At 49.5% G+C, this 27943-nt stretch overlaps 1 protein-coding gene across 1 annotated transcript in view; it reads right to left on the bottom strand.

Moving 5' to 3' along the window:
- Cdh4 (cadherin 4) overlaps positions 1-27630 on the bottom strand; it is a 479197-nt gene extending 451567 nt beyond the window's left edge. Inside the window, 2 exon segments of the mRNA NM_001419540.1 lie at positions 25174-25285; positions 27387-27630. Coding sequence (NP_001406469.1) covers positions 25174-25285; positions 27387-27443 — 169 coding nt within the window. The 5' untranslated portion in view covers positions 27444-27630.
- Between the last annotated feature and the right edge of the window lie 313 nt (positions 27631-27943).

Here is a 27943-nt window from a genome sequence, read left to right as displayed (position 1 = left end):
AGGTGAAGACATGCCAGACAGAGTGGTGGTGTCTCTGGGTGGTCATGGTCTCTGCACAGGCTGGTGTGAAAGGTGAGAACTAGGAAGGGTGGGAGACCTCTGTGGGCAGGGGCCAGGTCCAGTTACACAACAGCAAGGATCACAGGCGAAAGCTCTCGAGGTAAAGGCAGGACCCCACAAGAGGCCCTAGGATAACTGCAAACAACAGAAGAAGAGAGAAAGCAGAGTACGTAGCTTGGAATTTGTGAGAGGTAGGGGTAGGGCTCACACACAGCTTGCTTGTCACCGTATGTGCCAGGATCCACTGGGCTGCTGCATATAAAGTTCATTCCAGTTGGAGGAGGGGATGGAGGACAAGAGGCTTAGGGAAGGATTTTGCCAACAGCTTAAGCAGGAAGAATATCATACCCCACCATGTATCTCCTGTGCTCAGTCCTTACCTAGCATGTAAGATGTTCTCTGGCAATCATTCAGCTACATTCATGGCAAGAGACTGCAGAGATGATGGACAGCTCTTAGCAGTGAGTTGTGAACAAGGGACTCCCTGTCACTAGCAACAAAGAGATGTGGGCAACAATTTAGGGGAAAAGAAAGGCGACCTGTCTGTTCCTTACGCTCTCCAAAAGTGTGACTCTTTGCTTATACATCCACCACCTTCAGCTACTCAAGCCTGCATGGGTAGAGGCTTCAAAAGCAAATCTCGTTTCTCACCAAATAAAGAATTCTTGCCACAAAGCTCCAAAGACAGCCTTTACTTAGGGGATAGATTTTGTCAAATCAACACTCTCCAGGTAACACGTTTTTAGCCCATGCAGGTAAGATTGCTGGGTGATATTATTCTCCTCTGAGTCCCTGGCATTTGTGGGCCTGTCTCTCAGCAAGGAGAGGAGACTCTTCAGTCTAAACTGCTCATGGGAGACAGAAAACATGCTTTACAGAAACTTCCATTCTCTCCAGTTTTCCCTGCAAACGTCCTCAATTTATCTTTCATTTTGCACATCCTCATTTGCTGTAATTATTGTACACATTTTAAAAAAGACTTTAAAGGGATGCCAAGCTTGGCAGGGGATGCACAGCAAGTAAAGGAAGATGGTTGTTCTCAAAGAAGCTCCCTAAATCATGCAACCATGTGAAATTCTGCCTGCAGACACCAGGGTCACATCAGTAATCAATGTCCCCAGCCCACAAAAACATCACTTCAGTGTCCACTGTGAGGACATCTATGCAATGGTCAGCACCAACACATCAGAATTGTACTAGGGAGAACTCTGGCTTAGGGGACCAGAGGGAGGGAATGAATCAATAAATGCTATCAGCCAAGCAGCTTGGCTCCAGGACATTTAAGCACATGGACACTTGTATATCTCGGCTCCTGCAGGTCAATATAATTTTATAGTGGTGCCTAATCCTCAGCAGTTGAGATGAAACTAGAAGACGTCACCACCAAAGGGGAGGGGTATGAGGTTGAGGATGGGTAATAAGTCAAGCACTTTAAACAAGGTAGATGTCTAGAGGTGAGTCTCCTTGGCTGCCTGGCCCTAAGGAGAGCAGCTACCTGGAGTTCAGGCTCGTGAAACAGCAAAATACCCATGGAGGAAATGTTTTTTAACCAAATGGCAAGAAAGATGCTTTTCAGTGAGGTTGTAGTACTAGCTCGAATACAAGAAGAGTGGAAGGGAACCAGAAGGTGGAGCCCAGCAGGCTTGGCCATTATCCATCCTGCTGTTTCAAGCTGGGACCAGAGCCTGAGACTCAACCCTTTCCCTGCTTCCTTAGGATAAGCAGCCATGTGTGAAAGGTGCACAGAGGAAGGGTCTGTCCAGTCTGAGGCTCTCAATGTAATCACTGCCATTGTTATCCAATTATGCATTGGATAACTGAAGGTAGCATAGTCCACAAGGGTGCAATTTCATTAGATGAAGACCCACTAGCCTTCCTTTACTTTGATAATAGCTTGATAAATAAACTGAGTAAACCCTAATATACCAGTGCAAAATGTGAAATACTCCAGCTTTATGTCTAATGTTCTTCAGTTATCATGCTTTCATATCTTCCTACTTGTAGGTTCAGTCTCTCTCCATTCCTGAAGGTGGGAAGAGCTTGTCTTGTCTACATCCTTACAAAGATTCCTTCATGGGAAGATGGCTTAGGTATATTTGAGTACAATGTAACATTTGTCTATGTTTATGGCTCCATGAAACACATACACACACACATGCACACACACACACACACACACACACACACACACACACACACACACCACCACCACCACCACCACCACCACCACCGTGACCACCACCACCATACACTCCTCAGTTCCATAGCTGTTTCCCACATACATGTATATATGCACACATACACATGTGAAACAATATAAAGATTTGAGTTTTAGAGCATGAAATAGAGCACAGTTAACATTGTAGCATTACACATTTAGTAAGGCCATAAGAAAATAGTGGTTGAAATATGTTGACTTACTTTAGGCAGTTGGGAAGAGAAGTCAGCAAGATAGAGCATCCCCCCCTAAAAAATGGCATGCAAGTTAGGATCCCCTGAAGGTGTCTACACACACAGGGAAAGAACACAATGGAACAGGGGCTGGAGAGATGGCTGAATGGCTAAGAGCACTCTTTTGTAGATGAACTAGTTTAGGTTCTTAGCATACACATGATAGTTTACAACTGTTTTTAACTACAGTTCTAGGGAGTCCCATGCCCTCTTCTTGCTTCTATGGCTACCATGCATATGCATAGTGTGTATACATATATGCAGGAAAAACATTCATATGAGAAAAATACAAGGAAAGAAATAATCTTTTAAACGAAAACAACAAAGGAATAGTACAGGGAAGAAGTGGCAATTCTTGCTATCTCATCAGGCAGTAAGGGGCTAGTGTCCAGAAGGGAGTGGGCATGGCCCAGGGAAAAAGGGCAAGGCTGTGGAAATGCTGAAGGAAAGTCCTGGAGGACAGCATCTGGGTCTTAATTTGTGGGATTTTAGAGAGTCTAAGCAACTCTGGGACTTTTAGGTTTGAAGGAGGCAAATGGCTACAACTCCTTTGATATCCAGAAATCCCAATACTGCTGGGCATCTATTCAGCAAAGTCCTAAACCAAACAAAAAAATGAATAATATGTATTAGTAAAAATTATGCACCTTGCTAATCCTCCATCTCCTTTCCAATAGTTCCTGTACCACAGAGGCTATCCTGGAGTCACTGTTATAAAACTGCAGGTCTAGTCTCTATTATGCAGAGACACAGGAACCTCCAAGAATATTCATTGCATTAAAACAATTGGCTTTGGAATAAAGGAGTTAGTATTTCCTGCAAGAGAATCATGGGACACCAGCCTCTGAAGACTGTGTGCTTCCTGGGCATGGCACTTACTTCAAGAGGGAGTATAAAGTTAGAAGAAGAAAAAATGGAAGGACATTTACTCACTGGTCAAATGGCCTCCTCAACCTTCCTTCTCCCAATGTAAAGAAATCACCAAGAAGAGCCCCCTGATCAAAAATGCTTTACCACAGGTCAAGCCACTTGTCACAAGTCTAGAAATGTGTGTCTGAGGTCAAAGCCTGAGGTCACTGCAAAGATAAGGCATGAAACCTCTGTATGTGCATTTATCTCTAAAGTACACAGAGGCACTCTGCCCTTCCTTTCTAGCTTAGGAGTTCAAACGGCAATGAGACTTTAAATTATACTCAGGAAAATAAAAATAGATTAATAGGATCCAAGTCAAGCTGCTAGAAGAGGCTTTTTTTTTGCCAAGAGACAGGCGCTGAGACTTTCCCTAAACAGGTTATCATTTTAACACTGTAAAGCACTACATTTATTTTTTTTAAATAGCAAAACTACAATTATCTCTGCATGTCTGTATCGCCACTCTGCAGTGCTCCAACATAACGAACCAACTGTCAGCGATACAGATGGATGAGAGTATCAGAGCCATGCCAAACAGCTGGCCTTATCAAAATCCATCCGTATTAATCCTTTTTCTTACATCAAAAATCAAATAACTTCCTGAAGAGAGGCCACAGTCTCACCAAGAGCAGTTCCACAGAGAGCTGCAGTTGAGATTAGCGGTGCAATATGTTAGGAAATAAATAGATAAGGCTTTATCTTCCATCCTACTGATGTTCAGAACAAGGATTCCATTCGCAACACACAGACAAGGGTCCTGAGCCGCACTATTCTTAGTTTACCATTCCTGGAGGGAGGGGGGAGGAGAGGACATCTACAATAAACAATGCATTCATTCAACACACTGTTTTTCAATGACAAATGTTTGACCCAGTTGGCATTTAAACAAAAGGAAACAATATTACTTAAAACCTGATAAGGGGGCTACATTAAGAACCCTTCAGTAACTGTGTAGGGGGCCTTCCTGGTGAAACATGGAGACTTCCTGCCTGGTGGGGAAGAACCAGTACACAGAAGGTGACTGCAGCTTTTTTTTTTATCTTGGGAGCAACTCCTTGGCTCTCCTGGGGCTAGAAGAAGTGATTAATTTATGCCTCCTTGAATTGCAACCTTGAGGAACTGCTGGGGACTTTACACATGCACCTCAGAGAATGATATCCTTCCAGATTCCTCCTTTTAGAATACAACCATGAAACAAGTTTCTGAAAATCTTGAGTGCCAGCAGGTTGGGGCCCCAGGGATGTGAAGGAGTCAGAGGCTCTGAGTGCAAAGGGCTCTTCTTAATGTTTCTTTTGTAAAGACAGGAAACGCCATTAGTGACACAATTTTAGGGGGAATAAAGAAGCAGCCTAGTTCATCCTCCTCTTTCTGGCTATTCCCCAGCACCAGTTCTGGTGCTGAGCCCAACTGGTAGCTGGCCTATGCGCTCCCTCAGATGGGATGCCTTATTTGAGCACAGTACATACAAACAAAAATGGTTCAGTCTTATGTCCCACCCCATACACAAAAGTAAGCCTTGGCACAGATAGGGATATTCCTCATACTTCCTTTTCAGTTATGACAGGGCAACATTAGAATTCCCCCAAGTTGTGACAGAACCACCCCATTAGTGGCACCTTTACTCTTATCCAAGGAAAGGCACGGCATCCAGTTTGATAGTGCTGAAAAATCTAATTAATATTTTATGCCCACACAGCCTTGAGTAGCATGAGAGGGTGGAGGTCCAGAGCCATAGATGCAACATTAGGTAAGCACAGGAGACTGTCAGAATTTAAATACAGACACGTGTACTTCTGGCCTGGATCCTCATATTCCAAGACAGCAAAGCCAGGGCCTGTGGCTCCATGCCAGCCTGCAGGGTAATTTAATCCTGCTCACAAAGAAATTACAAAGACAGCCCACTGGCCTGCCGGTTACGCTGATTCAGCTGGCTGGATGCAGAGGCCATCTTCCATCACTTAGAGAGAACTCTGTTGTCAATGGGCTCGATTTAATATAGCAGAAGATACTGGACCCAAAGGGTTCTAGGAAATTAGCACAGAGAGCAATTAATTTTTAGCTGGGCTCTTTGTACAGCCTCAAGATGCAAAGGCCTTTCCTCTGACTACTCAGAATTGAAGCTGTATTAAAACCAACAAGTCAGGGAGACGAAGGTAGAAGTACTCAGGCAAAGGACTCTGAATCTCCCATTCCCTGTCTTTCCCTTTAAAATCTTAAGATGGCAAGATAAGCCAGTTGAGTAAAGGAACTTGACAGGCAAGCCTGAATCCAATGCCCAGAACCTACATAAATGTAGATCTGTCTTCTGACCTCTGTACACACACACACACACACACTCACAGACACATTCACAGACTTACATACACTCACACATATATGTGTAAACATACCCTCTCAGACATACATAACATGTCCACACACATGCACATATGCACATATGTACACGGACATACATGTGCACACACATGTTCAACATACACACATATTCACAGACTCACATACATTCAGACATATATGTGTACACACACACTCACATACATATACATGCCCACACACATATGCACACATGTGTACATACACATATGCACATATGTGCACATATACATGCATGTGCACAAACATGTGTTCACACATGCATACACATGCATGCACACACACTCATACACACACACAGATACGGACACATATTCCAGAAAGTTTAAGAATGTCTGTATAGAAGTTACAATCCAAATAACTCCTTTCTGTTTGATGTACGATACAGCAATAGTCTCTTACTACCATCACATTGAAAAACTGATGGGGTTGGGGATTTAGCTCAGTGGTAGAGCGCTTGTCTAGCAAGCACAAGGCCCTGGGTTCGGTCCCCTGCTCTGAAAAAAAAGAAAAGAAAAAAAAGGAAAAACTGAAATATGCTAAGATTAATATGATACTATGATTTTTAACAACACCTTCCCATGGTGGTGGTGGTGGTGGTGGTGTGTGTTGGAAGGGGTGCTCACCAGAGACATCTGGAGACAGTCTGGGTGAATTATGGTGGCCAGATCCACCACAATAGGATGCAGGTTCAGGATTTAGGACCAGAGACCCAGGGATTGTGTTAAATTTCTCCAGATACACATTCAGATCCCGATATAGAAAGATGGGTACCTTCCCCTAGGGGTGCCAGGCCTCCACCATGAAGAAATGATGCTTGATGCTTGATGAACCAATCTCAAAGGATGCAAAGCTTCCAAATGGATTTTGAACTCTCCGTAATTCTGGCTGTGTGACACTTTATGTCTTGTAAGGTATTTTTATTAACCAGGATTGTAGAAAATTGGTGTTTACCACCCATTAACCTTTCAAGCATGTGCCTACATTCTCCCCGACATGGAAGTGTATCCTACACTCCTGAGGGGACCAATCCCTTAAGCTGTGTAGTTCCTTTAAGAAGGGGGGAAAAGTCATTGAAACCTCCTTTCTCTCCTCGAGAAGAACATAACTTCTGTAATTTTATCAGACTTCTGATTACAAGTTTATACCCCTCATCCCTGCAGTGGCCTCAGTCCCACACTGAGCTGTTTATCTTAAAATATAAGACCCAGATAAGGCAAGCGTCATAATCCCTTCTTTGTTAACTGGGAAGGAGATAAGAAAAGATAAGGTAAGAACTGAAAAAATCTATTTTAAACTGTCAGGGGCTCACAGTGGGGCTAACAGCAAGGGTCCCACAGTAGGACTAGCTCTATAGTAAGTTTTTTCCAACCCCACAAGCTCCTGAGTGTTTATGCATCCACTGCATTGACTGTAACAGAACATTTTGGGGATCCCAGTGCTGATAAACAAGGAGAGTGAGCAGCTGACGCTCTCACTTCTTTCCTGCCCTCAATCCTGTGAGGCTTTAAACAAATCACTCCATAATTCGGTTTTAAAAACACACATTTGCCCAAAAGGTCTCTAGCCACAGGTGAGAACGTAAAGTTTTAATGAGAAAAGTCTTCAAAGAAAGGCACAGAGCTCCTGGTATGGGTCCAATGCTCATCTCAGGAGGCACCTGCCCCCAAATGCAGAGCCAAGGTTTCAGAATGGGCTTGTTGTAGGAGCTTGGGGTCCTCCACAGACAATTGGGAAGGATGGAAGGGAAGGGCACCCAGTTCCTGAGTGTCCTCTCCTTAGCCAGGAATGAGATGAATTCTTTGGGAACGTTTTGGAAGTCTTTGGGGCCTAATTCTTTTAGCAGCACCAAAGACTGGAGCTGAGACCAAGACGGGAAAGGAGATGACAGGACCCTGGAAGACAGGGAGGAAGGGTGGAGTCCGGCTGTGTTTACTCCCTAGGTGGTCATGGTGCATTTGCACAAGCTATGGTGACAATGACTATTCTGTATAGCTCTGTGTTTCCATGGGACAGGAACATAGCAACACACCAGCAGGAAGTGCCTGGCACAACCTTAAACCCAACCAGGGAAAGGGCTCTGCTACCCTATCCCATAGAAGGTCCACAGAACTTTCAGACATGGCCAGTAAATAGGACCAGAACCCTAGAGTAGTTCAGACTCTGAAGCACAGTCTCCAGGCAGGGCACAGCCTGGTTCTGAGGCTAGGGACAGTGCAGGCAATCTTATGCCTTCATGCCAAGCTGAGTTCTAGCAAAAGGCAATAAGACAAGGTCCTGCACACCTGGCCTTGACCTTACTAGTCAGTCCTTCCTGCCCTGCCCACTACTCCTGGCTCTGACCTCACCAGTTGGCTCCTCCTGCCCTGTCCACTGCTCCTGGCTCTGATTTCAGCAGTGGGCTCTTCCTGCCCTGTCCACTTGACCACAGCCACCACACCTGGTGGTGAGGTAAGACCTGGATGGCATGAAGATCCACCATGACACTAGGGGTGATGATGATGGGTGTGTGCAGCCCACAGAACCACCTGTGCCATTGTTTCCTACAGCCACTGTGCTAAGGTTCTACCTCTGGTCTGGCAGAGTATCTAGACAGCCAGAGAACAGGTGCTGTGACCTGAAAAAAAAAAAAACACCTATGGCCAGAGGCAAGGCTTTCTCCATCTCCACAGTAGAGTACTTTGGAGAGTAAAGAGGCCTGTTTTATAAATACTTACTCCTGTATGCCTCCCTCCATGTGTCAGCAGCAGAGGAAGTGTGCTTTGCTTCTGTCAAGCAGTCCATCCCCAAATAGAGTCCTTAGATTAACAAACTACTCATAAGATATCTATTTTAAAGATCTTTTGTGACCCATATTCCGTAAGTCCCATTTGACAGAAGAGGAGGATAGGCAGGGGATACACACACATGCGCACACGCACACACACACACACACACACACCTACATGCACATATACACACATATATACACATACATCTACACACACATGTACTCACACACAATATACCCACATATACATATACATATAAACACATATATACACACATATATACATATATACACACATATACAAATATACATATATACACACCTATACACACATGCATATATACACATATACACACATACATACATATACACACATATATAAATACACATACACATACTTGGATGTAGGTATCTGTGGACAGCAGAGGCATCTGGTCCCCTGAAGCTAGAATTAAAGGCACTTATGAGGTACTCAATGTGGGGACTGGGAACTGAACTCAGGTTCTCTGCAGGGACAGTGTGTGCTCCTAACTACCGAGCGAATTGCAAGCCCAATTCTCATGTTTTAATTGTAATGAGATTGTTTAACACCACACAGCACTCTACAATGTACAAGGTGATATTCTGAGACTAAGAAGTTTCTGGGTTGTTCTAGGAAGATGGAAATGAGGGACACCGTCTTAGCCACCCAACACACGATGCTTAAGCACACTGGTTACAGTGAGATGTCTCGCTGGGTAACATGGGCGCTCACAGGGCATGCTGACCCTTGGAAAGCCCTCCAACCTTCATGAACATCAGATTCCTGGGGAGACAGACTACCAGGGGATTCCAGGCCACACTCCTAGGATTTCCAGGCCGGTGGGTGGGTTGGCTCCCATTGGCAATGCAGTGAATGAGCAAGCACTTGGTAGCACAACACGAGAAGCTTTGGTTGCTGCAGGCCTGAGGGCAGTCACAGAGGAGTGGGTGGGGCCACAGCCCCCTGGAAGTTCCAGGGAGGACCTCAGTCTCTGACTAATTGCTGTAATCTCTGGTTGAGTCCCCACACGGCCTCCTCTGTGTCCCTATTAATGAAAATGATTGGATGTAGGGCATGCTCAGCTAACTGGTGTCTCAGCCCCTGTTCTGGTGCCGTGAAGAGACATCATGACTGTGGCACCTTTTGTTTTTAAGAGAGCATTCAGTTGGGCTGGCCTACAGTTTCAAGGGTTGGTACATCATCACATGTAGGAGAAAGTGGCAGACAGGGTGCTAGAGAAGTAATGGAGAACTACTTCCTGATCTGCAAAGAGAGAGGGAGGGAGGGAGGGAGGAAAGGGACAGCAAGAGGGGGAGGGAGGGAGGGAGGGAGGAAAGGGACAGCAAGAGGGGGAGGGAGGGAGAGAGGGAGGAAGGGAGGGAGGAAAGGGACAGCAAGAGGGGGAGGGAGGGAGGGAGGGAGGAAAGGGACAGCAAGAGGGGGAGGGAGGGAGAGAGGGAGGGAGGGAGGAAAGGGACAGCAAGAGGGGGAGGGAGGGAGGGAGGAAAGGGACAGCAAGAGGGGGAGGGAGGGAGAGAGGGAGGGAGGGAGGGAGGGAGGAAAGGGACAGCAAGAGGGGGAGGGAGGGAGGGAGGAAAGGGACAGCAAGAGGGGGAGGGAGGGAGGGAGGGAGGGAGAGAGGGAGGGAGGGAGGGAGGAAAGGGACAGCAAGAGGGGGAGGGAGGGAGGGAGGGAGGGAGGAAAGGGACAGCAAGAGGGGGAGGGAGGGAGGGAGGGAGGAAAGGGACAGCAAGAGGGGGAGGGAGGGAGAAAGGGAGGGAGGGAGGGAGGAAGGAAAGGGACAGCAAGATGGGGAGGGAGGGAGGGAGGGAGGGAGGGAGAGAGAGAGAGAGAGAGAGAGAGAGAGAGAGAGAGAGAGAGAGAGGGAGAGAGAGAGAGAGAAACTGGCCCTAGAATGAACTATTGAAACCTCAAAGCCTGTTTCCAGTGATACATTTCCTTCAACAAGGCCACAAGTCTTAATCCTTCTAATTCTACCAAACAGTTCCACTGTCTGGTGACTGAACATTCAAATATACGAGCCTATGGGGGGGGTCACTCTTATTCAAACCACCACGCCTGCGATGACATCATGTTGAGATTCCTAAATACGCCTGCAAAGACCTTGTCTCTATACAGTATCACAGGTTACCAGCAGACGGTCCACTCCAGGGCCCTCTCTCCATTTCCCTGTAGAAGGTCTGGGATTGGACTCAGAGGCCAAGCTAGTTAAGTGAGCACCAGCAGCCAGGCAGGTCCCAGAGCTGAACATTATAAACCTCTGATTTTCGGATTGGGAAATCAAGACTGGGTCATCTAAGTAACCCTTTCGTAGCCAAATGCTCTCCGAGTCCTACGGCAGTTTTGGTTTGGCTTGTTCTGAGGTTCCCTGTCAGATTTTCAGGTTTGCCGGCAGAAATGGCGTGGTGATCCACCTTTATGTTGTGATGGTTTGTATATGCTCGGTACAGGGAGTGGCAGAAGGTGTATCCCTGTTGGAGTAGGGGTGGCCTCGTTGGAGTAGGAGTGTCACTGTGGGTGTGGGCTTTAAGACAGTTACCCTAGCTTCATGGAGGTCAGTCTTTCACTAGCAGCCTTCAGATGGTGATGTAGAACTCTCAGCTCCTCCTGCACCAGGCCTGCCATGCTTCCAGCTTGATGATAATGGACTGAACATCTGAACGTATAAAGCCAGCCCCAATTAAATGCTGTCCTTTATAAGACTTGCACTGGTCATGGTGTCTGTTCACAGCATTAAATCCCTGAGACAACTGTCAACCTAACAGGATTTGAAATCACCTAGGAGGCACTTCTAGGTGTGTCTTTGAGGTGTGTTTCCAGATAGGCTCTGACGAGGAAGGAAGCTCCATCCTACATGTGGGCAGAAAACCAAAGAGCTGGGGTTCTGAGTCCAATACAAAGGAGAAAAAGAAAATGGTAGCTGAACTCTGGCTGTCCCCAGCCTCTGCCCCTGTCCCAAGCCTCCCCCTTCACAGTAGATTACATTCCTTTGACAGTGACCAAGATAAAACTTTCCTTTTAAGTTGCGTTTTGTTGGGAACTTGGTTCCAATGATGAGAAAAGCAAGCCACTCAGAAACAATAGAGGTCAACAAGTTGGGTATCTTGACCAAATGGCCATCGTCCTTCCAAACTGGTTTGTGGAAGGAATTTTGGAAAATGTGGAGCTGTGGGCTAGAGAAGTCACAGATGTCTGTATGCGCAGAGCTTGGTGGTCCTTTGCGGTGAGTTTGGAAGAATAGCCTGCTAGGAGAAGCCAACGGGAAAGGACAGGCTGGACCAGGCTAGAGGTCATTCCGCCACAGAATCTAGTTATATTTGCCCACACCTCATATGTTGAGTGAGACTAGACTGGAAAGCAATAGCTGAGACTGTCAGAGGAAACATGGTGCAGCTACAGCTCGCTGCTCTTGGTCAGAGGTACAGCGGTAAAGAGACATGAGAGGGGAAACTGTTCAGTTTTGAGAGGAAGAGAGTGAGAGCAAATTCAAAGGTACAACCACGGTGGGTGTGGACGAGGCAATTGTCGTCATTAATAAGATTAGTGTGCCCTAAAAGAAACCTTTCAGAGATGGGTAGATGGTTCCTCAGAGAGGTGCTTGCCTTACGAGCCTGAGGACCTCAGTTGAGACCCTCAGCACCTACAGCAAAGCTGGCTCGGCAGCACAAAAATATGATAGGGAGCAGACACCTTTAACCCCCGCACTGAGGACACAGGGTCAGATCTCTGTGAGTTCAATGCCAACCTGGTCTACATGCCAACTTCCAGGCCCGTCAGGGATAAACAGTGAGACCCTGCCTCAGAAACTTTTTGAAGTGTTTATCAGTGAGAAAAGTAGTCCACACGTTTGCTGGGTGGGAAAGTGCACACCCTTGATTACAGTACTAGGGAGGCAGAAGCAGGAGGATCTCTGTGAGTTCCAGGCCAGTTCGGTCTACATAGTGAGTTCTGAGATAGCTTGGGAAAGAGTGCCAAAGGAATTAATTAATTAATTAATTAATATTTAAAAATAATGGCTCCTGATTGAGGAAGACACCTATTTCTGACTTCCAGTCTCCCCACACCTTCAGCCCCCTCTACTCTTTCTGCCAGAACATTTATGTGGACAACCCACAGTCCAACACATGTAAGCACCCTTCACACCTAAGACGAATACTTCTCACTTTGTACTGCAATACGAGGGAAGGCATCTTCAATGCTACCTTCCATCCATCAAGGGCTCCAGCTTGTGAAGATGTGACTAAGTTTAAAAGTAGAGATCCTGGAGTGTGAATCAGTCGAAGGGCTCCCTGCTTAAAGGCAACTAATAGCCTAGAGCGGTGTTTTCCCACGCTCAGCCAAGAAGGCACATGGGGGCCACTACAGCTCTGGGACTAGAGAGGGCTGGCAGCAGAATGTAACAGCACCATTTACATGGCATTGGTGTGCAGACATTCAGAATGTAAGGGTTAGAGGGTCATGGAGGCTTGCACCAATGTTCCAGAAAGCCGCTGGCTTCAGGCAACATGTGACAGGGCTGAGTTCCCCACAGCGAGGCCATGGGAGGGCATTATACAAATCTGTGACAGTTGCAATAACCATGGTAGAAATTTGAGGACCGCGAGATGTCCGAGGACGAAAGCTGCAGGTGGGGACTGAATCCAGCTCCCCCAGAAGAAGAAAAAGAAGAAGGAGGAGGAGGAGAAGGAGGAGGAGGAGGAGAAGGAGGAGGAGGAGGAGAAGGAGGAGGAGGAGGAGGAGGAGAAGGAGAAGGAAGAGAAGAAGAAGAAGAAGAAGAAGAAGAAGAAGAAGAAGAAGAAGAAGAAGAAGAAGAAGAAGAAGAAGAAGAAGAAGAAGAAGAAGAAGAAGAAGAAGCAGCAGCAGAAAAAGCAGAAGCAGAAGCAGAAGCAGAAGCAGAAGCAGAAGCAGAAGCAGAAGCAGAAGCAGAAGCAGAAGCAGAAGCAGAAGCAGAAGCAGAAGCAGAAGCAGAAGCAGAAGAAGAAGAAGAAGAAGAAGAAGAAGAAGAAGAAGAAGAAGAAGAAGAAGAAGAAGAAGAAGAAGAAGCAGCAGCAGCAGCAACAGCAGCAGCTATGTGTGCCAAATGTGTCAAAAGTGGAGGAATGGGGCTTTCAAGTCTGCTGGCACCCAGCTGATCACCAAGCTCTCCAGATGCCCGACATGGAGCTGCATGACATGGTGTTTTCCCTGCTGTGTCTCCGTCTCACTTTGCCCCCCCCTTCCTTGCTAGTTTCTCATCTGCCCTTTTAGAATGGAAATGTTTACTCTGTGCATGTGTTAGAAACGGGTGAATTAGCGTTTGTCTTTGTTTGTTTAATTTATAGTAGTCCACAGCTAAGAGATCAGCTTGATTCTCAAAAGACTTTAGACGGCATTTTCAGGCTGTTAAAAGTTCTAAGAAAGACTGTGGTGTTTTAGACTTCTGGTATGAGACACCTAATGGCCTGTGGGAACCAGAGATGGATTGTTATTTTATAAAGTAATATATTTGGGTGTCAGGTTGACAAAGGGGTGGGCCCATGGAGGTTAATTTTGATTGCCTACTTGGTTGGGTTATAAAACATGTGGGGCCATTCATGAGGTTCGCCTGTGGATGTGCCTGTAGAGGAATTTCCAGAGTGTTAAATGCGAGGGTAAAGCACACCCCGAGTATGGGTAGATTTATCTCATGATCTGGGTCTTTAGTAATGAGGGAAAGTGGGAGAAAGTTAGCTGAGCACTGGCAGTCTTCTGTCTCTACTTGATCGGCAACTATGGACCAAGCGACCCATGCCATCATGATGTCAGACTGCATTCCCTGTGAATCAAAACGATTCCTTCCTCTATCAAGATAGACTGTGTCAGGTACATGGTCACCTCGATAAGAACAGTCACTCCGACCAGTGTCAGACACACTCATGTTTGGGTAGCACAAACGAGAGACCAGCGCTTCTTCTGATCGGGTACCTGAGGCGGTGGTGGCTGTATTTCCTCCAGGCTCCTGGAACAACCAGGAAGGAAGCCTTGGTGTGTTCAGAGACACCGGGAGAGGGATCCACACCCAGGACAAACACAATGCCCACATTCTAGGGCTGGAAGTTTCAAGTGGAACAGGCACCCTCTGAGGGCAGAAGGGAGGACAAGTATACCTCACACGCCTGTGGCTGGTCTGTACCACTCTTCTAGACAGGAAGCACCCAAGCTCCACAAGGATCATCTGTTAGCAAGGTACAGGCATCCCTGGAGTGCCTGTGGATATTCATCTGTCTCTTAAGGCTTACCTTAATCCTCCCTAAATCCCCACACACTGTCAGTAAGGAAACACAAGTGAATACGAAGGAGGGAAGGAGGCCAAGTTAAAGCAGTCGGATGGGAAGTCCTGTAGCTGTTTGGCAGGGTCTGCCTTCAGACATTCCCATGACCGGCCTCCTCTCAGCTGGCTACTGGGATGCAGCTGTCCTTCTGAGTCTGAATTATGGACACTGGGCAAAGCAGAAGACTGCATTGTGTGGGTGTGCAGGGTAGTGTGTGGGTAGGCAGTTGTAAAAGGCTGAAGCTACCTTTTCACGGAACACTCTCTGGCAGTGGTGGCTCACCGCCTCAGTTTCCCCCATAGGCAGGCTGACTCGAAATACTGCTGGGTGCAGGGAGCTCAGCAAGTCCTCATAGGTGGCAGCCGGGGAGACTCCCAGAAGTGGCTGTTGTGTCCTAGCCCTCTGCACAGGGTATGCTGAGATAAGAGGGAAGCTCTTGGCTACACTGAAGACTTTGGAAGATCATGGATTGTGTAGAGAGCCACTGCCATCACAGACTGTCTTAAATCGGATGAGAGGCAGAGCACAGTGAAGCCTGCCTGGATCAGGTATGGTGCCTCCTGGCTGGGAATGGAGGGAAACAATGGCTACTGTAAACAGGAAAATTCTCCCACGATCCCTCAGGAGGAGGCGGTCTGTCACCGTCATTTCAGCCCACTGAAGCCCATGGCCACCTCCCGACACTCAGAACTGTTGGCTGCTAAACTCCACATCTATGCAAACTGTCTTACCATAAGGACAGTGTAATCTGTAAACCGTGGTGGTGGGGGGGATCTACAGAGCCTAAGTCAGTGGCCTGCGACCTGAGCCATCCCTTAGCACCACCTGAAATCTGTGGGTACCGAAGCAGAATCACACAAGGAGACACAGGCACAAGACACATCCTCTAGACACCGGATGTCTCCCCACCCTTGACCCCTGAGGGGGCATTGGAAGGAAATGGCCTTTGGGGGAATAGCTTAGTCACAGATAGCCAAGGGCCTTGTTCTGCGTAAGTTTGTGGTGGTGGTGAGGGGGCCTGGGGCTTTGCAAAGGCTGGTCAAATGCTTTCCCCGGGAGCTATAACTACAATCCCCTGTTCTCTTTAAAGTTTTTGTTTATTTTTACATACGTATGTGTATGTTGTATATGCATGTATGGGGTTGATGCCCTCAGGATAGGCGGTTGTCAGTTGCCTGTAGTGGTTTAAATAAGAATGGTCCCCAAGGCTCATAGAGTCCAATGCCTAGTCAGCAAGGAGTGGAACTCTTTGATAGGGCTGGAAGGATTTGGAGGTGTGGCCTCGTTGGAGGAAATATGCCACTGGAAGTGGGGGCTTAAAGTTTCGGAATCGAAAGCCAGGACCAGTGTCTGCCTCTCTCTGCCTACGGATCCGGACGTAGCTCTCAGCTCCAGTGCCTGCTCGTGTGCCACCATCTTCCCCGTCATGGCGAGAATGGACTAAATTTCTGAAGCTCTGAGCGAGTCCCCAGTTAAGTGCTTTCTATTATTCCTTTGTGCACGGCGTCCCTTCACAGAAGAGTGGCTAAGACACTGCCCAACAAGGGTGCTAGGAAGGATGCTAACAGGTGACCACTGGGAGAGCAGAAAGCACTCCTGACCACCCTGGTCTGCCCCGACTCACCCCCTGTCCTGAGTAAGAACATGGAGGACGACAAATGCTCGCGAGGAAGTGGGGAATTCTTTTCTGATGGTGGGGCGCAAACTGGTGTGGCAATTTCGGAAGTAAGATGTAGGTTTTCCAGAAAAGTAAAAATGGAACTGGCATGACCCAGAGATACTGTGGCTGGGCATACGTCCAAGGGTCTATATCCAATGTAGAGATGCTCCCGGAGCCATTGCTTCTCTGCCCGTGATACCGAGGAGGTGAAGTCAGCCTCGATGTTCGTTAACAGAGCAGATCGTGAAAGTGCGGTGTGTGTGCACAATGGAGGTTTATTTGGCTATAAAGAGAAACGAAGCCATGAAGATTTCACAAAAAGGACTGACGGATTTGGAAATCATTATGTTAAGTGGGGTGGCCAGTTTTCAGAAAGGCAAAGCCTTATGTTCCCTCTCACATGCAGATCTCAGCTCTTAATTGCTACGTGTGTGCGTCTGCGTGCCTGTGTATGGGTAGAGGTTGCAAAAGCCGAAGGGAGACCACGAGGGAAGAAAGTACTGAGGAAGAAGTGAGGTCACAGAATGACATGAAAGGGGAACGGACCTCTCCGCGGTGAGGCAAGCAGGAAGATGCAGGTACATGCTAATTCACAGACGCAAACACGCTGTAACCGGCTACCAGAAAGATGGCACCTTGACTGAAGTAGAATACTGATGTGGCAACACCAACCAACCAGAGCTCCCAGGGAGTAAATCACTACCCAAAGACTACACACGGACTGACCCATGGCTCCAGTTGCATATGTTGCAGAGGATGGCCTTGTTGGGTACCAATGGGAGGATAACCCTTGGTTCTGCTAAGGCTGTATCTGCCCCTCTGTGTAGGGGAATGTCAAGGTGGGGAGGCGGGAAAGGGAGGTGGTTGGGGTCGGGGAGCACTCATAGAAGAAGGGGGATGGGGATGGGATAGGAGGCTTACAGACAGGAAACTGGGAAAGGGAATAACATTTGAAATGTAAATAAAAAGTATCCAATTAAAAAAATTAAAGAAAAAAAAAGAATACTGATGTGGACAGTACTGGAGGGTGCAGGAAGAGGGCAGCCCAGACCCAGGGTTTGCAACACAGATCAGAGCCCCTCTAGGGATAAAGAAACAAGCAGATGCCCTGAGGGCACTCCAGGGGAACTTTATCACCCTCCACAGACACAAGCTTCTCTAGGCTCATGGCATTTTTTTTTTATAGTGGAATTCACTCACAGGGAAAAAATTGCTCCGTCAAGAAGTCAGAATAATAGGCACATTCTTGGAAAAGATGAATGCCTGCCCGCTTGCTCTCACCTCCTGACTAGTTGTGCCATTTGCTAAACCACACTTCCAAAGGGGGGGGGCGGAAAAGAGAGGGGGAGGGACACCCAGCCTCACTTTCAATCCATATTCACTTGCAAATTTGGGGAATTCACAAAATTTTTGCATCCTGAAATTCAGGCCATGAAGGGTCAGGAAGAAACACCACAGGTGCCTGTGTATTACACGCAGTTTGTTTAGTCTGTATTTGTGAGGTTCGTTGTGATCTTTAGTGAAATGTACAAACCCAGCAGGGCAGAATTGGAAAAATCACTCTATCTGAAGAGAAACAAAACCTCCTCCAGTGTCTTGGCAGCTGATACGAAAGTCACGGTCTGGAGAGATGGCTCAGTGGGGAAGAGCATGGGTCGCTCTTGGAGAGGACCGTGGTTCCACTCCCAATTCCCAGCACCCAGTTGGTGGCTCACATCTATCTAGAACTCCAATCCAGGGCACCTGCCACCCTCTTCTGGCCTTCACAGGCACCAGGCATGTAGACGGTGCACACATGTACACGCAGGCAAAACAACGCCGTGCACATACAAGTAAACATATACATACATATATAAGTGCTACTGGTCAAAACGGATCCTGTACCCTGCTAGAGAAGGCAGCATGGGGGAACCTCATACAGAAGTTCACAAGGACTGGGTCTGGAGGAACCAGAGAAAGATCCTGGACCTTGGAGCTCTGTGATGCTTCAGATCGCACTGAGAGACTGGGATAGGGAGGCTCAACACCCAGCCAGGACCCCACGTCCCAACAGAAAGGACACGCATGTAGGGAGGTGAGGACTGTATGTCTGCAGGTCCTTCAAGAGATGTGTCAGGCAGTGGAACCCCATGACCTTCATAGGAATCTGTGGTCAGCCTCCCTCCAGGCCCCAGGTGCCAGAGGTCACAACGTGTTAGAAGAATGAGTGCTTGTATGCATAAACCCAGCCGGGAGCAGTGTGTTCAGGCTTCGAGCACTGGCTAGACCTTCATCTATATCCTATTGTGCTATACACCCAGTGCAGCAATCTGAAAGCCAGGGGAAAGTCCTGCCCGGGACCGGCACTTCAGAACCCCAGCTCTCCAATGTCAGAGCTGTCGATACGAGTCCAGTGGTTCAAGGAGTTAGGTCTGAATGGGAACAATGCCATGGAGGGCTGCTGGCACATAGTCTCTGAGCAGAGGGACCGTCAGCACATCTCCTGGTCACCCTCAACTGTGCCAGGGGCTCTGAGCATGTGGGGGATCTAACTGTGCACACGCATTTCTGGAATCTGACATCACAGGGACATGAGAAGCAGGTAAGAAACACGGGGCTGGAAAATGGGAAGAAAAGCAACTCAGCCAATCGGCCACCCTGACTCTCAGTTCCTGATCTAGTAACAGACTTTTGCAGACCCACTGAGATATCTGCAGAGGGCTACTCAGAAGCGGATGTCTTGTGGCCCTTTATTTTACTGTTCGATTAAAGACAGAGAGTCTTTGGTGTGTCCCCACACCTTGTATGGGACTGCTGTGCTAACCCTAGAAGCTACAAAGGATGCCAGTTTTTGATATCAGCATTGTCACGGGGAGTGGGGGGGGGTAGAGGACAGTATGGAGGGAGCTGTGGTCCATGGTAGGGGGGTGTGGTAAAGAGCCACAGCCCCTCAATTAGGCCTTCATATCCTTATAGGCAGTGGGACCCTGTGATCCATCTCCCAAGACTGTCACTTCCAGACAGGAACAGAGGGACGGGTAGAAAAACACCGGGGTGTGTGCGCTTTTTTCCTTGGCTGCCAGGACCCTCTCTCTGTGTAAACCACGCACTGTTTCTCATCTCCCTGAGTCCAGCTCCCCTCTCTCCTACAGAGTCCTGCTGCCTATTCTACATGGTAGCTTTGTATAAGACACTAGTTAGAGAAAAACTGTCAAAAAAAAAAATCAGTGACTGGTGCTGAAACTGGCCCTAAAGACAGTGTGGTCATTCTGGGGAGACCCTCTAGAACGACACCCAAGAGAAGCATGGTGTCTCGTTCTAATGACAACTTCCTCTGACTGTGGCCGGAGCAGCACGCAAGGCAGCTCGGGGTCCAGGGCTGTGTCCCCCTCAGTCTCATGGCCTTCTGCTCTTGTCAAGACTCGTGTGTTGGCGAAGAATTTGTATGTACAGGGAAGACACCCAGCATAGCCTCTGCCCTTACAGGGTGCCAAGGATGCTCCTGGAGCCAGTATCTCCTGGAGGCTTGGGTGAAGGCCCCGTGCTGACACATTTAACGTATCTTTGTTCTTGGCTGGCTGAGAACCTGAAGGGGAAGCTGTTTGTTTTAAATATCAAATATTTCCCGATGTGCTGTACATGCTCCCTACACACCAGCGTGCCAGCAGGAAACACCAAAGCACAAAGGAGCAGAGGCCAGGTCTCAGGCTGGGTGGAAGAGCCAGATACAGCAGCTCAAGTAGGGGGGCTTAACAGCTGGTGCCTACAGCTACTACTGCCCCTCCACTGGGGGGCGCTCTTAGTCAACGGGGCTGTCTCCAATTTACCTGTCTCACCTTTGCCAAGGTTCGAGAGTGATTCGTGGTGAGGCCAGCCCCACCATTCTGATAGTCACGAAAAGCTACTTGACCAGCAAGAACTATGTCTATATTCCAGACAGGGGGGAAAGGACCCAGGCATGGCCAAGTTAGTCTTTTTTTTTTTTCTCTGTCACAATTCTTTTTTAAAATCTAGCCTTCCCAGAAGCCTAACCTAATTAAACACCACTGACCAGAAAGAGGCCATGTTGGCTTGTGGGTGTAAAAACCTATAGACATTTTAAATGAGGCCCACAGTCAGCCAAATAGCCACCCATAGAGACTGAGTGAGGAGAGCCATGGCCAGGCAGCCATGGAGCCTGAGGGCTCCAGACATCCATTCATGTCTTGGTTTCAGTCTCTGTAGCAGTTCCAACACTTTGTCACTTGTTGAGCAAGGATGCCACTCCAGGCTGTTTCCTTATAGCCTGGCCCAGCTCTCCAAGGAGGCTCAGCACAGGACAGGCAGCGAGCTCATTCGCACCTGCCCAAGCCTTCTGCCCCACCAGAATCGCTGGGGTTTTAGAGTTGAGTCCCATCAAGCTGTACAGGCGAAAGATATTTCTTGACAAATTATAAAAGAATGGTTGGGGTGAGGAACCAGGGCTTGGTGAGGCTCAGGGAACAAGAACACTGGCTGCTCTTGCAGAGGACCCAGATTCAGAACCAGGACCCACATGGTGACTGGTAATAGCCTGCACTTCAGTTCCAGGGAACCTGATGCCCTCTTCTGGCCTCCATAGGCACTGCATGCACCTGGTGCACACACATTCACGCAGGCAAACACATACACACAAAATTTAAATAAATCTTAAATTAAAAAAAAAAAAAGGAAGACAGCACCACTGGAACACAGTGCTTTCTGGAATTCAACCTTAGATTGACCCCAGGTGCCTTTCAGGACCTTTGCCCAGCTGTCCTCCCATAAGCATATGGGTCAGGGGTCAGACATAATGCTCAACTCTTAGAGGAGACAATGGATGGGGAGAGTTCAGGGTCATTCACAGCTACATGATGAGTCTGAGGCAAAGCTGGGCTACAAGAGAACCAGAGGGAGGAAGGAAGGGGGGGGAGAGGTTGATTCACCGCCCACCTGCCTGCCCTCTTCAGGCACAGACCCTTAGCCTGGAAAAGCAGCATCTGCCAGGCACTAAGGGTATCTGCCTGGCATCTTTCCCTCCCTCCTTCCTAAAATGGGAACCCTCAGTCCTTTCCTGAGACAACGGACTTAAAACAAGTATAACAGTGCATTTTGTGCAGCTCAGAACACCATGTGACCTGGTGTTAGCCAATGAGAACTCTTGCAGGAATTCTGAGAGAAAAAAAAAAAACAAAACAAAACGCTTTCCTGAGACAGGAAAAAAACACAGAGGGGGGCCTTCTGTTTCTTCCTTCCCTCCTGAACTCAGACTCAACACACAGAACAGTGGCAGCAGGTCTAGAGTGACGTGGTGATAAAGTAGCAGGTTTAGCAGAGTGGTAGGAGTAGAGATGAGGCGTAGATGAGGCGTCTGATCCGCTGATCCGCTGCCCAATCCCTTGGCCGTAATAGCTCAGCGCCATTGTGGTGTGAGTAAAATCAACCCCGTTCATTTAAGGGTTTGTTAATTAGGTCTTAGCCTGTTGGCCAAGTATGCCTTAGAATAGAAAATACAGCGAAAGAATTGAGCAACAGGCCCATTACCTCTGCAGCCCTCCTGGTTTATGTAAGAGACATGGCTGGTTGACAAGGAAGGTGTGGCCACTGCACAGACTGTCCCAGGCTAATAGACGTTGGAGACCATGAGGAGATCTTTAAATGAAGTCACTCATGGCAAAGCCTTCCTTTCTAACTTCTTTGAACTCAGCACAGACTTGCCTCGGATGACAGCCAACCCAGCCATTCTGCTACTCAGCAAACAAGGCCTGGACTGAGAGTCACTTTTCTCCAAGACTGAGGAAAACCAACTCCCATATCCTTTACTCCTCCAAGACACCTAAACCTTCCCACCTGCGGGGTTCTCCCCCGTGAAATTAGGCAGGGTAGACCAGACTCTGCCCTTCTTATGGGAAGACAACACGTGACATCACATTGGCCCCGCAGCCTTCTTGGGCAGGTTGACCATTAATAATTCACCCAGCAGAGAAAGAGACGCTGGCTTACGAACATGCCCCAGCCTGACACAGGGTTCGGAGCAGGCTGCTTGACAGCCCTCAGAACCTGACCGTCATATTTAGACATTGGCATCTGTCAACCACCATAAGTAAACCATTCTAAACTCAGAGCCAGGGCTGCACTGCAGATGACTTTCAGTGTTTGCCAGCAGAGGCATCAGGAAGATACAAGGCCAAGTAGACCTGGAAGAGTGAGGACCCAAGGAGCATCCTGTCTTCTGTCCTTGGTGGTTCTAAACCTCCAAAGGGCGGCCATACACACACTTGTTACCCTGTTGGGGAAAACTATTTTAAGCCTAATTAGCAGGATTTTTTTTAGAATGCAAATGCTTTTCATTTAGACATAAAACAAAATGCCACGACATTTCCTCCACCCATTTATCACAAACAAGTTAATTACTATGTAACAAATCTCTCCTTGCTAGAATGTGGAGGTCCGGGCTGCCGGTGAGCTGACTCAGGCATTGGGAGGAAGCCACTGGGTGGCCGGTAATAGCTCATGGCGTGCTCACCGTAAAACCACGACTGGGAAGCTCTGCTTGTCAAATTAAGTAAGGTTAAGCTCTCTCGCTCGGAATAACTCAATTATCAGTAGTCATTATCCATTTAGCACAGAACCTACCAGAAGCTCCGAGCTCTGGGCCTGTTCCTGACAGAGGCTTCCTCACTGTGCTCTCAGAGTGGCAAAGTTTTGTGCATAGCCAGCTGTTTCTGCAAGTCCTAGCTTGAGTGTGCTGCAGGCCTCTGTTCTCACCTCCATGGGTACAAAATTATTTCTAAGATGTAGAAACATCCTCGCTCCTGATATCTTATACCTCAAGCTCAAGAGGAAGAAAACAGGGAGCGAGCAGAGGGTGCAGTGGCCAGGGCTATAACCCTCCACTGAACTTAAGCAGATGAGCAAAGACAGTTTAGGCCTGCTGTATGAAGTCCACCCAGAGCACATCAGTAAACCCAGGACTATACCCTTCCTGCCAACCAAGACCAGAGCACACAGTAGGGATGAGCTACACACATGGTCATGATGGTAGTGAGATCTAGGAAGCATTGTAAAAATGTAGATATTTCTATATATCTGTTGCAGGCATTCCTTGTTACCAAATGGTGCGTTTTCTCACAAGTCCCTAGTCAGTGGGTATGGCAAGACCTCCTTGTGCTTGCTAGGATTCCAGAGGCCTTGTGTTCCAGGGTCAGCGTAGGGGTGTCCAGAATGTAGCAATGGCAGGGAGAGCCACACTAGACGTGGGAAGGTGACCCCCCTCATCATAGTCCATATCAAAAAACATACATAGCTCTTGGAGAGTCCTGAACACATCTTCTCACTGAGGACCACCCCACGGCTGCTGCCTAAAGTGCTCCTTTCCTTTCTTTCTCTCTCTCTTTCTTTTTCCCTTTCTTTCTTTCTTTCTTTCTTTCTTTCCATTCTTTCTTATTATCAGCAATGATCAATGACTGCTGCTTCACAGTAAAAAAAAAACAAAAACCAGGTATGATAAGTTGGCCATTGTCTTTATTCACATAATGAGTAAGGAAGGAGAATCTGAAAGATTCCTGCTGGGACGGGGCATAGCCAGCAGGCAGGACCAACCAGGCATTGCAGTGCGATGTCATCTGTGAAGTTCATACCCGAGGACCATACAACCATGCACGCGCGCGCGCGCGCACACACACACACACACACACACACACACACAGAGGAAAGAAAGAATAAACCTCACAATGCTGCAAGTCTGGGATTTTTATATCAAAGTGAGTTCACAGGCACTTTGGAGTCGGTGCAGACCATTGCTGCAGGGGGGATGTGCCTAGTCCCTGCATTCAGTGTGCAGGGAGGAGCCTCCACGTGCACACCTTCACAGAAGGCCGCTCTGTGTCTTAGAACCAAACCTTGGAGGAGTGGGGGTGGGGGAGAGGCGTCAACAGCCTTAGGACTTTGGAGCCAATGTGGAAATTCACTTTTCATACCTGGTTGAAAGCCCACTTCCCCTGACTCCATGAAAACTTCTAGGCTTCTGAGGCCAAGAGCAAGAGCTGCTAGACTCTGAATCCCCAGAACCCAGCCTCTTATCTCTATGAAACCAAAAAGGTTTAATTAGTTTGTCTGTAAAAGGAAAACAGATAGATTCACAATGAGTTTTCCAGCCATCTACTTCCTCTGCCCCTTTCACACCACCATCCCAGAAGCTCTCGGATGCCGCTTCCCGTGGGTTTTCCTGACGTTGGAGGTGCATCCATGAAAGCCACATGCCACGTTTGTGAGCAGAATGTCTGTGGGCTTATTTACCAAGCTCCCAACAACATCGTCTGCTTTGTCACGCATTTCAAAGTGGGGATAATTTAAGAGTCCTGCATTTCATACATAAAAATACTCAGTGAGGAAGTCTCCCTGCACAGCACTGGGTGACGGTGTTCCACCCAAATCCTCATTTGTCGCACAGGAAATGATTCACCTCAGTCCAAAATGACAGGCAGGCCTTCCAAATCATTCACCACATGCAAAGAGCCTCTCGGTTGGCCCACTGGAACCTCATCCATTCCACAGCCATCTCTCTGCAGGGAGCAGTGCTCCAAGGCCAGCCAAGCCTTCAGCTTCACCCCTCCACCCCTCACACACCCCACACTACCTTTGAGTAGTTTCTCTCCTTCCACGACATTCGGGGAGATCAACGCAGTGTAGCCTTCTTCGGAGAAGCCAGCCTTGCAGGCCTCTCTGACTGTAAGATCCTCATGGTGGGCCTGGGGATGGAAAGGAGACTGTGAAACCAATATAAGTTCACGGAAATTTAGTCCGACCTACATTTGTGATGGCCACCTCACAAGCCTCTGCTGAGGAGCACAGATAAAGCACCATCTCCACCCAGAGGTGGTATGGGGATCCTCAGGTCTCTGGGGGAACTTCAGGTTGTATTGGTTCAGGCTTGGGGGAGCTTCCTGAACTGGAAATCTGTACCTACTTCTATGGGAAGCACAGGGCCAGCTGATGCCTAGACCAAGTACCAGAGGAGCCTTTACTGGCTAACGGCTGAGGGGAAAGGCAGAGGTGCCCAGGAGAGGGGGGTGAGCAGCAGCAGCTACAGCAACAAGAGCAGCAGTAGCAGCTACAACAACAAGAGCCAGAGCAGCAGCAGCAGCAGCAGCAGCAGCAGCAGCAGCAGCAGCAGCAGCAGCAGCAGCAGCGGCGGCGGCGGCAACAGGAGGAGGTATTTGTCACCAGCTGTTCACCCAACCACAGGCAAAGCCAGGCCTGGGGAGAGCAAGGGAACTCTGCTGAGAGACCTCTCTCCAGGCTGCAGAGCTCTGCCTTTAGGCTAGGTGAGGAGGAGGAGGAAGCCTCCCTCTGCAGGCCACAGGGGTGGAGTTCCAAGAAAGGGAGCTGGCAAATTCAGCGATTCCAGGGCTGTTTCCAAGCGAGCGGAGAGTGACCAGTTCTGCCACTAGGCTGCAAGGAGGCAAGGTGCTCCTGTATGCGTGTGCGTGCGTGCCTGTGTGTGTGTGTGTGTGTGTGTGTGTGTGTGTGTGTGTGTGTGTGTGTGTGAAGTTCACCCACCCAATGTCCTGGATTCTTGCTCATTCTGAAGCCCCCATTTAAAGCCTAGTCGAGAGAAAAGTCTCCCCTAACAGACCAGAAAGGCTTTCTTTCTGTTCCTCTGGAGTCTACATCTGTAGGGAAGGGAAGGCAATGGGCAATGGGCATGGGGTTCCACCCAAGCTGCCAGGAACCAAGGGAGATAGCGTGTGTCCCCACTAATCCACTCCACTAAGGAGGAGAAGGCGCACCAGGCTCCTGATTCCTGGTGAGCAAGCTCCAGGAGACGCGGGCGCAACCAGCACCCCGCAGTTTCAGCTTCTCGGGCCGCCGGAGCGGAACGCGCCTCCCTGCCGGCTGAGTCCTCCAGCTGCGCGCAACAGCTCCTCCCGGGTTTGGCTGGGAGGCCACCCGCAGCTTGCAGCCTGTAGCTCGGGCTCAGATACCCGGCCCTGGAGGCTAGGAGAGGGAGGGCCGGGTCGGGGATCTTCCCTGGGCCAAGCTCAGAATGGCATCCGATTCTTGGGGACCGCAGCTCCGAAATGCACTTGCAGCCCGCGGGAGGCAAAAGTCGGCCGGGAAAGTTTCTGTCCCCCCGGGGCGTGTTCCCCGCGCAGGGCGATGGTCCGGTGGCCTGGAAGCAGCCGGTCGTCAGCCCTGGTTCATCGCAGAGATTACCTCGGCATGGCAGCGAGCAGGCCACCGGACCGATCGGCCACGAGAGGGGGTTCGGGCCACTCGGTCTCCGCCCAGGGTCGCTGCGGGAGCTGCCGCTGAGCCGTGCGGAGGCTCCGCAGCCAGCCGAAGTCAACCGGCAGAGCCGGCTGGGGACCGCGCAGAGACCGTGCAGAGACAGCGCGGGTGTCCAGCTCCAGTCCCTGGGCTCAGTGCCTTGCGCTCCCGCTACGCCCTTCTTCCGATACCCCTCTAAGTCGGGAAGACCTGCCAGACCCCGCTGCTACAGCCCCGCGCCCCTTAGTCGCCTCCGCCTCCCACCGCAGCCGAGCTCCGCGGCACCCACGGGACCCGGGCGAGCGCCCCGCGCAGCCGATCCGACCCCGGCAAGCGACTGGAACTCGGGATGCGCGGCTGCCGGGCGGTGGAGGCGAGTACTACACTACGGAGGGCGGCCCCGGAGCGCAGATCGGGCAACGAGATGGCACCCGGGGTCCCGCCCGCTCAGCCCCGCGGCTTCGGGCTCCGATAGCAGGCGGCTTCGCGCAGCGCCGGCGGCGGGTTGAGAAGACCGGGAGAGAGCATCTAGCCCCACGGGTTCCCAGACCGCCCGCGAACGGAGAGGCGGTAACTTACCCGGAGCGCGCCCGAGAGCCCGAGCAGAAGCAGCGGCAGCACCGAGCCCCTGGTCATCGTCCCCGCCGCGCCGCCCCGGCGCTCGCCCGGTGCCCGGCTTCCCTCGCCGCGGCGATGCTCCGCCCGCGCCCGCCCTGCTGCTCCCCGCGCTCGCCGCCCGGGCTCCGGGAGCCAGGCCAAGTGGGCCGGCGGCGCGCTCCCTCCGGCCGGTGCGTCCGCCGGCCTCGCAGCCGCCCGCGCCTCTGTTCCGCGCGCTCGGAACTGCAGGTGAAGCCGTGCGGCGGCCCCGCCGAGGCCCCGCCCCTCCGGCCGGGCCTGACGCGGGCCTTAAAGGAGCCGCTCCCGTGCCCACTCGCTCAGCCGCCTGGCCTGGTCGCTTGCTGGCCCTGTGGCCTCAGGCCCTCGGGACAACTAAAGGCTCGTTTGGGGAGAAGAATTCCAGACACTTGATTTCTAGGCGCAAAGACGGTGTGGACTGAAAAAGACTGTGGTCTCTGCCCAACAAGTTAGATGTCTTTTGTAGATTGTGGTGCGCCCTCCTTGTGATCACACTGTGA

This window comes from Rattus norvegicus, chromosome 3 (genome assembly GCF_021556685.1).
Source record: "Rattus norvegicus strain SHRSP/BbbUtx chromosome 3, alternate assembly SHRSP_T2T, whole genome shotgun sequence".
Classification (NCBI taxonomy): Eukaryota; Metazoa; Chordata; class Mammalia; order Rodentia; family Muridae; genus Rattus; species Rattus norvegicus.
The sequence above is the reverse complement of the archived record's forward strand: the minus strand, read 5'-3'. Positions and strand labels throughout refer to the sequence as shown.